Source organism: Macaca fascicularis, chromosome 12 (genome assembly GCF_037993035.2).
Source record: "Macaca fascicularis isolate 582-1 chromosome 12, T2T-MFA8v1.1".
NCBI classification, from domain to species: Eukaryota; Metazoa; Chordata; class Mammalia; order Primates; family Cercopithecidae; genus Macaca; species Macaca fascicularis.
The window spans coordinates 135,142,556-135,155,132 of NC_088386.1; the positions used below are offsets into that span (position 1 = coordinate 135,142,556).

The 12,577-nt window shown below is 47.9% G+C and overlaps 1 protein-coding gene across 25 annotated transcripts in view; it reads right to left on the reverse strand.

The window, feature by feature from the left end:
- HDAC4 (histone deacetylase 4) overlaps positions 1-12,577 on the reverse strand; it is a 352,120-nt gene that overhangs the window by 185,729 nt on the left and 153,814 nt on the right. For 23 of the 25 annotated variants that reach the window (XM_074010653.1, XM_045368051.2, XM_045368055.3 and 20 more), the window contains one exon: positions 3,510-3,581. The exons of 1 other annotated variant lie outside the window; for it this stretch is intronic. In XM_074010653.1, the coding sequence (XP_073866754.1) occupies positions 3,510-3,581 (72 nt within the window). Of the gene's footprint in view, positions 1-3,509; positions 3,582-3,991; positions 4,196-12,577 lie in introns of those variants that run through there. One more of the 25 variants, XM_045368059.3, reaches the window with a different exon arrangement.

Consider the following 12,577-nt stretch of genomic DNA (forward strand, 5'->3'; position numbering starts at 1 on the left):
TTTTCTTTTATGATAGAGCTACTTTACAATTAAAAATTTTAAAACATTTTTAAAAAGAAAGAGCAAAGTCTACAATAAAAAGTTATGAGGGAAGTTGAAGAAATCAAAGCTGATCTAAGACAAATGGCATTTTGGCTTTTTCCTCCTCCAATACAGGTGACAATATCCCAGACCCAAAAAACCAAAATCTAAAATGCCTCCAAATCCAAAACCTTTTCTCGGTGACACGCAAAGGCAATGCTCACTGGAGCATTTCTGATTTTGAATTTTTAGACTTAGGATGCTCAACCAGTAAGTATAATGCAAATATTCCAAAAAAAAAACAAAAAACAAAAAAAAACCCAAATCCAAAACACTTTTGCTTCCAAGCATTTCAGATAAGAGATACTCAACCGGTATAGACTTTCCCAAAGCACGTGACACGCTCACCTGACGTTTCTGAAATCTCAAGCTGGCACACGAACACATGGTATGAATAATGCTTTTCTGTTTGAAGTGCAGATTTATGAGGACTAAGTGTATTGAAAAAGAACCATAATCAGAAAAAGACTGTGTTGGGCATAACAGCATCCACACGAGGGAATGGTCAGGACATGGGACAGATCAACAGTGGGGAGGGCTGCCCAGGCGCCCTTCCTGCTCCGAGTACACGCTCATCTGTTCAAAGGGAATGAGCTCTCAAGGTGAATGCTGGAGTCATTCCTGATATGTGTGTGTGTGTGTGTGTGTGTGTGTGTGTGTGTGTGTGTGTGTGTGTGTGTGTGTGTGTATCAGTCTGTTTCCACACCGTCAAATGTCAAAATGTCAAAAGAATAGTTAAGATTAAATTCAATCATTAGGAAATGTATAACAGCAATTGGGGATTGACATAAAAATATACCTAAAAATGTTTACACTCCCATATCATAAAAATGTGGCTTTAAAGACATTTTCCTATCAATTTTCAAGTTCTCCCCTAACCTGAGATGAATATTTCTTTGTAGTATTTTTCAGTGGGTTGAAATGACCAAAACACAGTTTGAAAGAACACGCTTCACATGAGAGGCTTCTAAGGCACAGGCCACTGTGCAGGCTCAGTGACGGAGGTCACACAGGACTGCTGCACATGCATGCATCCTTTCTCTGCCCACTGTTTCTGGGCATCACTGCTACGTTATTTAAAATTACTCTGCAAACACTCCCACCATGCCCACCAGCCCGTGCACGAATATGCAATAAATGCCAGGAGACATGGCACTCTCTTTGACTCAGACCAATGGGAACCGGGTTGCGAGAGAGGTAAATGGCCAGCGTCAGTTTCACGGGGCAGCCTTCCCAACATGCCACCTCTCAAGTCCGGCGGTTCACCCCAAAGGAAGAGAATGAGGGTGACAGGCTGCAGGAGAGGTCCAGGCCTTGAACAGGGATGTGAAGGCTACATCACACACATTCCTCAGTACTAGTCAACGGGACACTGAGATGACATTTATTGAGGAACTACTAAAAAGCTGACACATACGTTTCATCTTTATGAGAACTCTGTAGAGAGGCATTATCATCCCCGGCTAAGAAATGAGAAAACAAAACCGAGCTATTCAGCAACTTGCCTAAGCTCCCACGCAAACGGGCCGCAGAGGCGGGCCCAGGTGCCCTCTGTGGGAGGCGGAAGCTCCGGCCTATCCTCACACCAGGCTGGGATCCCACAGCAGGTCTCAACAGGCAATGCGCGCTTCCCAAGCCAGAAAATTAATTTGAAGTCCACCGTTTTTGGCTCACTTGGAAACTATGCATGTTTACCATCTTTTCCCAGCCCATCAAGCTATCAGAAAATCCTCTTAACCTCATGCCACGCCTGGTTAAACACAAGCAAGTTGTCTCAAAAATGCCCCAGCCACAGGATTGTGTTTACATGAAAACAATCCTGGCAAAGTGAACTTGAGAGAAAGTGAAAGCCAGAACTGTTGACGTAAGCCAAAAGTTTAAAATTGTGCATCTTCATCTGGTATTTAAAACTCCCCACCGCTCCCCCAGGCTCCAGTGTGCGGGGGTAAAAAATAAGCTGCTCGATCAGTAATAATGCAGAGTAAAATCAAGGTGTAAAAAACAGAAAAGAGTGCCCCGAGGACCCCCCAAGAGGCCAGGGCACCGTACCCCACAGACACGGAGAGCCTTCCCGGAGCAGGGCAAAGACACCTCCAGAACGCCGGGCTTGGAAAATGACAGAAAACGTGGCCGACCTGGAGAATTGCAAGGCAAAGAAAGAAATGTCTTCTTGGAAATGTTCGGCCTGGCTCCAAGCTGGCTTCAGCTTCCTTTCAGGGGTGATGAGTGGGTCTAACTGGGGCACCAGAGGGCACAGGTGGCAGCAAAGTCTGACTGTCAAGAAAGGCACAGCTGAGCCAAGACCAGAGACCCAGGCCTTAGGACGCAGTCCCTGCAAGGCGCGGCCACACTGCCCTGCAGGATGCATGTGGAACGGAACGCTGTTTCCCTCAGGCCCACGCCTTCAGGAGGTTCGGGTTTTATTCTCGGAGAGGCCGCATGCCTGGGAAGAATGGTAACCTCACAAGGAGTTTAAACCCTGGAGGATTCTACATGGAAACAGGGGTCTTACAGACAAAGAAAAGTGGGAAAAATCTGTTTCCATGGCCTGCAGACTTGGAGTACTTTAAAATGTTACCTACGAGGCCAGGCGCAGTGGCTCACACCTGTAACTCCAGCACTTTGGGAGGCCGAGGCAGGCAGATCACTTGAGGTCAGGAGTTCAAGACCAGCCTCACCAACATGGTGAAACCCCATCTCTACTAAAAATACAAAATTAGCCAGGTGTGGTGGCACGTGCCTGTAATCCCAGCTACTTGGGAGACTGAGGCAGGAGAATCGCTTGAACCTGGGAGGTGAAGGCTACAGTCAGCCGAGATTACGCCACTGCACTCCAGCCTGGGCGACAGAGTGAGACTCCATCTCCAAATAAACAAATCCATAAATAAATAAATAAATATTACCTATGGAATGAAATATTTCTGATCACTACCGATACTTTTTTTGTTAAACAGCTGAGAGGTGCTTGGAAAACAGAGGATGCCACTGACTCATTTAACCAACAAAAGCTGGTGGCAATGGACAAGGCGTGGTCTGTCCATGGTCGCGTGGCCAGTGGGACCCAGCCCCGCCCACTGCAAGCTCAGAGGTCTTTCCTACAGGTCCTCACGGGGATCAGGGCCAGGGCTTACACCCAGACCAAGCAGTCGGTGCCTTTGGGAAGAACACATCCTTTAGCACCAGAGAGGAAACAAAAAACAAAAAACAAAAAAGATCAGCGTTTCTCTACCATTCACATGTCATGGAGCCATTTCATTTCCAAAAAGGATGGCCTCGTTTACCATCAGGAAGAGCACCCAAATTCAGTGAGCCTGATAACCCACACCTCCCCCGTCGCCTTCTCCGCACTCCTCCAGTAAGGCAGAGCCTTTGAACACCTCTGGTTCAGCGCAGGGCCAGCCGGACAGGGCAGGGGTGGGCAGACTTACCCGTGCTGGGCATGTGGTTCACGCGGGCAGGATTCAGCAGCTCCACTGGCTGGTCTCGGCCAGAAAGTCCATCTGGAGAAGAGAGAAGGCATTGGCTTCAGAAACTGCGTGCATTTCAGCCAACATACTTTACGCTGGGAGTCTGCAGGGAGTAACTCCCCAAATAATGAAATGCATGTGTCCTTTCTACTTTTAAAGGGGGACACTTTCAGCTTCGTCATAGATTATTTGTATCTGCCAAAGAAAATCACAGATCCTTTGTAGAATAATCAAAATAGCCTCCTACTGAGATATGGCAAACGCCCGTTTCTGGCCTAAGAGCCCCTGGCTTAGCAATTTGGGTTTACTTCTGCTCAGCAACCACATTATACCCACTCGTGCTGATCAGAAGTCGGCTTTTCTGCAGACCACAAGCATTAAGATAATGAAAAGAGAAGAGCAGCTCTTCTTCCCAGACAGTGACAAATGGTCTGGACACTCACAGAAACATGGCACAGGGAGCACTCCAAACCCGCCGGGTGTGCGGACAGGGAAGGAGGCGAGCTGAGGCCACTCCGGCCTCAAACAGGCATGGAGAACGCTTCACCAGGTGTTCTCAAGGTACAGAGTCCTTTCTTTTAAATCCACGTTTAAACTGTATTCAGGAGCTGTTTCTGTCTATTCAGACTCACTGCAAAGATGAGACTGGAACCCACCCACCACCTAAACCTGGTGCAGGCTGGATTTAGACTGCCTGGGATTTTTCTATATTCTCCCAAGCAGAAAGGAAAGAAAACTCTGGCAAGATTTCCAGGAATCACACTTTTCTTTTAAAATTAGCTTCTGACAAGTGGTGTAAAATGCCCTGCAATCATGTGCATATCATTACAGACCTGCACGCAGAGGTCATTTTCCTTACTAAGCGAAGGAGGAGAGCACCAGTTTCGCAGGGCAGCCATGGAACTCTGTAGATACAAGTTTTAAAACAGGACAAAAACGACTAACATCGGGTCAAATGACTGCAAAAAAAAAAAACCCACTTTTCATCCAAAATAGATAATTCCTAGCATCGCCAACCCCTGCGTGTCTTTGGAGATGTTCAGTATCCAAGAACGGAAACAAGGGTGCCAGGAGATTGGAGGGCACACTCTTGAGATCTGAAGCCCATCCTAAGGTGGAGTTGGGAAAGTGTGAGGCCAGCATGGACCTGCAGGAGCTCAGCAGGTGAGGCTGCTCTTGGGTAATGCAGAGATCAAACGTGGGAGCCAGAAATAAAAATTAAACTTAAGACAACAACAAAAAACCATGGGTACCTCTCCAACCAACCAGCAGCTCCTCCCAAGTCTCAGCAACTCTTAAGGTTTCAAAACAGAAGTAAGACACTGGGCATATTTGGCGGCAAAACAGCTCTGCTTCCCTGGGTCAAGAGAAAGACCGGCAGGTCACGGTTACACCTTAGAAGCAGCCACCAGACCTAAGCAGTCACTCCAAGTCTTCACATATTCCAGGGCTTTCTCAAAGAACACGGCCGCCTGGGAGATGGCCTGGATGCTGAATTGTAAACATGATGCCATGTCTCACGAGAACCTTCACTGCAACTCAGAAGGAGACCCCAGATAGTGGTGGAAAGTACTTTTCAAGCCTTTTTTTCCTAAAAATAAATAAATGCTCATTGTAGAAAAAAATAAATCCAAAAAGGTGCTTGTACATATGTATGTGTGTATATGTATGTGTGTATGTGTGTGTATTTAACCCAAATCCCGCTATAAATACTTTCAGAAATAGCAGAAGGCCCTTTTGAAGATCTCAATGTAGCTGTAGTTTTCCAATGGGAAGGGGTCAAGAGGAGGGTGCTTGGGTGGACCACCCTGGTCAGGACTCTGTACCAGTTCCTAGGAACCAATGCCTGTCCCCAGAACCGCTTCCCCTGTAGTCAGCCCAATGCCCAACCTTAGCTTCCCACTCAGCAAAAGCCCTGGAACCAGAAAGTTTGGAAACCAAGAAGGCCCCCAGTGGTGAGCAGCAGCGGTGGGGCCAGAGTCCCAGCTCACATGAAGCTCCTTCTTGAGTTTAGAAGTGAACCGCTTATCCCTGAGCCCAAAAGGCGAATCCCTCCAGCACCAAGTTCATAAATAAGGCCTAATTACAAGTTACTTTTACTACGCTGAAGCAGGAAGACACATCAGATCTCAGTGCAACCGATTCGACTTGTAAGTCACGATATGTGGTGTTCCTGTATCCACAAGCATCACTCGTGTGTATCAGATCAAGGTGCAGCTTAGTGGGTCTTGGCTCACCTACATTTCTGGGCACTGGGCTGGGCCGGGTCCCACCTATCCTTTAAGAAGACATTGATCGTGCGCTTGCACCAGCTGGCACACCAAGGAGAATGCCGCTCGATAACATCTGCGGAAACCAGACCTTGAACTTCACATGTCCTGTCCTGTACACTGACGGGTGGGGTGGTTTCTGACACCAGCCAACTGGTACCAACTGGGTGTCCAATGATCCAGTTCCACTCTGACAATAACCGCCCAGAGCTAGCACACACGCCACAGCTTAGGGGCTCAGGTCGACAAGGCTGCCCCCATTTCAGACACAAGTCCTGGGCCTCCTGGACTCCTAAAGATCAGCTATAAACCAGGAGTTCCCACAAGCCCCTCTCAGGTTCTGGAATTTGCTAGAAGGGCTCACAAAACTCAGAAAAACACTTCACCATGTTGACGGGTTTATTGTAAAAGATGCAAATAAACAGCAACACGAAGGCAGGGTCTGGAGGGGTGCTGTGTGCAGGAGCCTCTGTCTCAGTACCACTGGGGTCGCAGGTGCAGCTGAACATTCTGCCCCTCTCGTCTCTGGGTCCTGATGACCAGCCCCATTCTGAGGCTACCCAGGGGTCCTGCCCTAAGTCACTTCATTAGCATAAACCCAGAAGCCCATAAGAAGCTCCTCCGAATAACGAAAGGCTCGCCTGACACTCAGGAACCTCCGGGATCCTAAGAGCTCCCTGCTGGGAATGAGGACAAAGACCAGACAGGCTTTTTCTTCCACCACACAGAGATGCCGCTTGTTCTCACTGTGTGCCCCTGGCTGGCCTCATAACAACCTGTAAATTCAAACCCCCAACACTGCCATGTTCACATCCTCGTAGAATGACATGGAAATGCTTCAAGGGAAAGCTGTTCTGATGCGGCACTGGGTTAATAGGAAGCGACTGCCTCTCACGGAAAGAGGCAGCCATGTGGAACTATCAGAAAACAGCAGGAGTGTCTCAAGCACACAGGGGCCTTGGAGGAGGCGGCACAGACATGGCTCTCAGTGCCGGACGCTCACCCCACATGTGGAGGCCCCATGAGCCCCAGCCAGCTGGAAAAACGGCCGCAATCTCTTTAAGACAACATCCCAGCCTGAGCCGTCCTTGGTCATCCACCTGGACAGCATGACAGATGCCGCGTCCCTCATTATGAAAGGCGGGGGCTCAGGGCAGCAGCCACGATCAAGAAGTCAAACACTAAAGGCAAACGTTTTGCCAGAGGTGGCTGGTGGAACGTGATCCTGGGGGCAGAGCAGTGGCAGTGAGAGTGCACTTTGAAGGAACAGGGGCCACCATGCCTGGGAAAGACAGCTTTGCAATGGACCTAAACAAAGCACGGCCAATGAGGCAAAGGACATCCGTCACCAGGGTGAAACAGACAAGCTACGGGACACGGTCAGCTGGAAGGCGGGATGGCATCTGGGACGGCATCCGTGAATGTGCACAGAATAGATTCTTAACGCTGTGTTTTTTCAGATGTCATATTCCAGAGTGAGTTAAAATGAAATTAGTGATGAGAGGTGGAATTTCCATATTTATCTGCCTCTGGGCTGAAATTTCTCAGGCTAAGGAGAAAGTGGTGCTAAGAACCTAACATTGACAAGCTGGAAAATAATTAAGATGGGAATCAAAGTACCACTTCCTCATCACACACCTGCGGCAAGCAGGTTCCCTCTATCTGTCTCCGCTTGAGAATCTATTTTTGGAAACCCTGCTGGATGGGGACGACAGTACTGAATGTCCTCAAACGGCATTTAATCGGCGCTGGGGCTGCAGACCAGACGCACACTGAGAGGGAGGCTGAGGAGCGTGGGTACCTCCGTGTCCTCACCAGCAGGTGATGTGCCCCAGCGCGCTCCACGCACCCACGGTCGACCGCAGTGACCACATCAGTCTTGCAAGGAGTCCTGTTCGCGCCGACTGGACCCAGCGCGAACTGAGCATTGTTTGAGACTCGGGGTCCGCCCACGGGAGAAGCAGGGCTCAGACAGACAGGGCTTTTGCTTTTCAGAACCCGCCTCGTGTCAGGCAGGTAGGTGTGTCTAACCAGAAACCTGGCCTTCCGGAGCCAAAGGAACCTCACTTTCACCCGGAGGGCCCAGGCCCCCCACTTCACGCATGGGGAAATGGCCTCAAGGGTTGTGCAGTTTCCCAGGATCATGGAGTGGGCACCAGCCAGAACCCAGTTCGTCTCAACCAAACCAGCAGCTTGTCTAAAGCTGGACTTCGAGCAAACAGGTGCCCACCAAGACCAGTGCCCTCCTCACAACACTGCCACACAAGAAAGGAGGTGGCTTGAGCCAATAAAGACAGTATGTGAAAGCCCCACGCACAGGCTCCTGAACTGGGAGGGGAAGGGAGTGGGGAGGAAGTGTGGTTTCACCCTTGGGAACTGCCTGGGACCACCTAGTCCTGCCCAGGTTGGGTGAAAGGGTGTCTCTTGAAGGTTTCACTTGCCTTTTCCAGATGACCAATGGCACTAACCATCTTCTTACATGTTTATTGGCTTTTTCATTGGCTATTTTGGATTCATGTCTTTTTGACCCATTTTTTCCCCCGGTTGGGTTGTCTTTTTCTTACTGATTCAGAGGAATTCTTTACAAATTTTGAACATTAGTCCTCTGTCAATTAAATGCTGCAGATATCTTCTCAAAGGTCCTATGTCTCAATCGTTCAAAGCTTCTGCTTTTATGTCAGGTTCAAGAAACTCTTCTCTTCCTGGAGGCTGCAGAGATATTTTAACATATTTTTACCCTGAAACTTTGCACTGTTCCCTTTTATACGTAAGTCTCTCATCTACTAGCACCGATGTTTGTATATGCTATGGGACGGGGGTTTGGGTTACGGTTTCCTATGAGAACAGCCAAATGTCCCCTCAGTGGTACTAAGAGATCTTATCCTTCACCACGGATCGGCAACATTAGTTCCCTTATAAGCCAAATCTCAATCCTATTGGCCAACTTGTTTATAGTTTTGCCAATAATCATACTGTCTTAACCACCATAACTGTACAATAATTCTTAATACTGGCAAGGCAAAAAACCCCACTTTTTTCTTTCAGATCATCTGGGGCAAAACTGGCCCTTTACTCTGCCACATAAATTTTAAAATTAACTTGTCAAGTTCCACAGAAAGAAAGAAAGACAAGACAAGAAAGAAGGCAGGGGAGGGGAGGGGAGAGGAGGGGAGGGGAGGGGAGGGGAGGGGAGGGGAGGGGAGGGGAGGGGAGGGGAGGGAAAGGAAAGGAAAGGGAAGGAAAGGGAAGGGAAGGGAAGGGAAAGAAAGGAAAGGAAAGGAAAGGGAGAGAAAGAGAGAGGAAGAGAGAGGAAGAGAGAAGAAGGGGTAAAGGGAGGGATGGAGGGAGGCAGATGAACAGTGCCTAGGATTGCACTGCATCTATCATTTGGGGAAAAGATAATCTTTATAGTATTGCATCTTCCCATCCATGAACATGGGCTATTACCTCATTTCATTTCTCTCAGAAATGTTTCAGAATTGTCAGTGTTGCAGTCTTGAACATCTTTAGATTTATTACTAGGTATTTAATATTTGGTTTCCATTTCAATTTCTGCTTGCTCACATATGGAAATACAATTAATTTTTACATATTGGTTCTGTATTGTAGACTATTCATTCCAATCATTTTTTCTGTAGTTATTGTGTATTTTCTACATACAGAATCATGTCACGTATAAATAACGACAGTTGATTCCACCTTTCAGACCTCACGCCTTTTCTTCTTCTTTATTCTGCTGACTCAGTCCCACAGTATAGTAACTGAAGAGAAATGGTGATAAAAAGACAGCTTGGTCCGGTTTCTGATCTTAGGAAGGATGTTTCCAATGATTTACTGGAAAGCGTATTGCTTGCTGCAGGTGTCCAACAGGTAACTATCAGATTAAGGAAGTTCCCATCTACTCCTAGATTGCCAAGACATATTTTTAAATCATATATGTTTGCTTAACTGTATTAAACTTTTCTGCATCAATTCAGCTTATTAAACAATTTCCCCATCCATCTGATAACATGGTGAAATTCTTTTTCTCACGTCAAACTAACTTTGCATTCCTGTGACAAACTAGCGTGGTCAGGCCCAGGGAGTTTTTGGGAAAAGGAAAGCAGCAAGAGCTCCACACACGTGGGGACCTGAGGTATACCTCAACTCTTTCCCACGTTTGATTCTGAAGACTCAGAGACCTCAGTCCTACATTTCAGCCTTAGCACCTCACTTCAATATTTTGTTATGAGCATAAAAGGAGAATTGGATAAATTGACATTCTAAAGTGTGTTTGGTGGGGGGTTGCCGACATAGATGAAAACACCGAAACCACTGTGACCCAGGAGTAGTATAGGTCACGCCTCACTGTGCGTGCCTCACTGTGCTAACAGAGCTGCTTTTCAGACACGGGAATGGAAGCTTAGGGCTACTGAGTGACAGTAACGACTCAGTCTTCATTAGAGCCAATCTCCCCATCCTTTCATATTTTTCAAACGAAGGTTTTGTTTTAGAACAGCTATGAGCTTATAGAAAAATTAAAGCTAGTAGAGACTTACCCTTTACTCTGCACCCTCCATGCCCTAACACTAACCTCTTCCATTAGGATGCTGTGCTTAGGTGTCATTAAAGGAAAAGCCCAGACTTGATTCAGATTTCATGTTTTTCCCTGGTATCCCTTCTCTGTCCCAGCGCCCATCCAGGGTCCTGCCTTTCTTGGCTGCGACAGTATCTCAGACCTTTCTTGTTTCTGACGACCTTGACAGCTTTGAGCAATCCTGCTTGGGTATTTTACAGAATGTGCCTCAACTGGGGTTTGTCCCAGGGCCTCACTGGGACTCCAGGGACTGAACTGCGTGAACACCTAGCAAGGGCTGACGTCAGACCAGAGAAGCCCCGATACCTTCAAACCGAACTTCAAGGGGAACGGCAGAGTTTCCATGGTTTAAGGAAAGAGCTTAGCCTTAAAGCAAAGACAAAAGAAACCACTTGGTTCTCGTGTCTGGGGCAAAAGGACTTGTCTTTTGCCTGAATAAAGAGGGACGGAAAACTCCTTCTGCTGGGAGGATCGGCCATGAGGAAAACAGCCTCCTGGCCTGCACCGAACTGGTAGGTGTCTGTGAGAAAGCCCCGCTTGTGGGCTCACGTGGCCCACCAAGACCTGCACCTCCCGGAGGGCGTGGTGCGGTGCACACTCACATACAAACCTCCCCTCCACACGGCGTATCAGTCAGTGTGGAATGAAGTGGATATCTATCTGGGCTTGGGGCCATAATGCCATCCCCTCGGGCCTCTAACCTGGGTGACCAGTGGTAGTATTTTACTGGCACTTTGATGCCTTTGTTCAATTAAATTATAAAAGGGAGTTCAGTGGGCTGAAATGTCATGGCTTGGAGACAAAGTGATCTACAAGGTCAGCCAAATACTCAAATTCCCCCTAGGTCCTTCCCCTGACCTGAACCCCCAGAGGGATCTCCATCTGCCACCCCAAGCAGGACCTGCACCTGCGCTAGCCTCCTCCCAGCTCAGCCTCCTGCTTTGCTGAGTGACCCCAGCAGCCCCCAGCCCTGCCATCAGCCCATCGTCCCTCCACTGTGTGGCCCACACCCTGGCACTACCCCTGGACCTGGTGGATACTAGGCATAGGCTTGGTGCTCCATAAACTCGTGCCCGCCCAACCAGCCCTCTCTGGGAGCCCTGCTCATAGCCTCGAGCATCCCAGGCCACTAGATTCTGCTTTTCCCCACTGCGCAGGTTACTGAAAATTACCAAAGTTCCGTAACAGTGCTTGCATCTGCCCATTAATAGAAATTAAACTTTAATGAGTAAGTGTTGTGAATTCCTCAGGCATGTCCAACATAGTTTATGCATATTTATTAGAGAAAATGAAAATGGAAAAAGATTCTTTCCTTAAGCAGTATTTTTCCTTCAGGGTAATCAGGCAGTCTTTTAAAATGTCAAGGATAACCTAAGAAGTATTCTTGTTGTCTCTCCACTAAGAATCAAAACTAGCTGTAGCTGCCGGCTTACAGGAAATGTGGGTTTGGCAGAACCTGCTAAAGGACCCTGGATTGGCTATGATCAGTCAAGTCTTGAAACAGAAAATCCCAGGACAAAGGACTCAGTGAGGCGGACAGGGGGTGGGGGAAGATTTCAGATATGCCCACTAGTCCCGATGTTTTGGTCTGGATTTGAGCAACTGGCTGTAAAAAGACAGTTTTTAAGACAACCAATAAAAATTAAACATCGCTTGGGTATAAGATGATATTTAGGAATCATGATTCATTCTGTTGAGTGTGATAATGGGGTTGGATCTGTTAGAAATACACATTCAAGTATATAAGCGATGGTGCTATGGCCTCTGAGATCAGTTTTAAATTCTCCAGAAATTAACAGTGTGGTAGATGAAGGGGTCATGATGGACAGCCTCAGGGACTTCCTAGGGGGAGGTGGCTGTGGGCATTCACTCTATGCACTGGTCTCTTTCCTTTCATATGTGTTTGAAACTGTTCGTAACAATTTTTCAAGAGATGCCAGGAATAAAGACCAGCCTGTCCCCACCTTCATTCAACATGGCTGGTCTTCGCCGAGCGTCTGCTAGGTCATCTACCTAACCTGTTCCTTCATCAGTATTCCGACAGTCTTCAGTTCAGCCCCAGTCCCTGAGTTCAAGCAGGCACACACGCCTGGTTCACAGCTCAGCGAGCAGGCCCTGAGCGCCTGGGAACGTGAGAGTGGGCAACGCAGAGCCCTGGCCCCAGCCCAGCAGAACCAGGGACC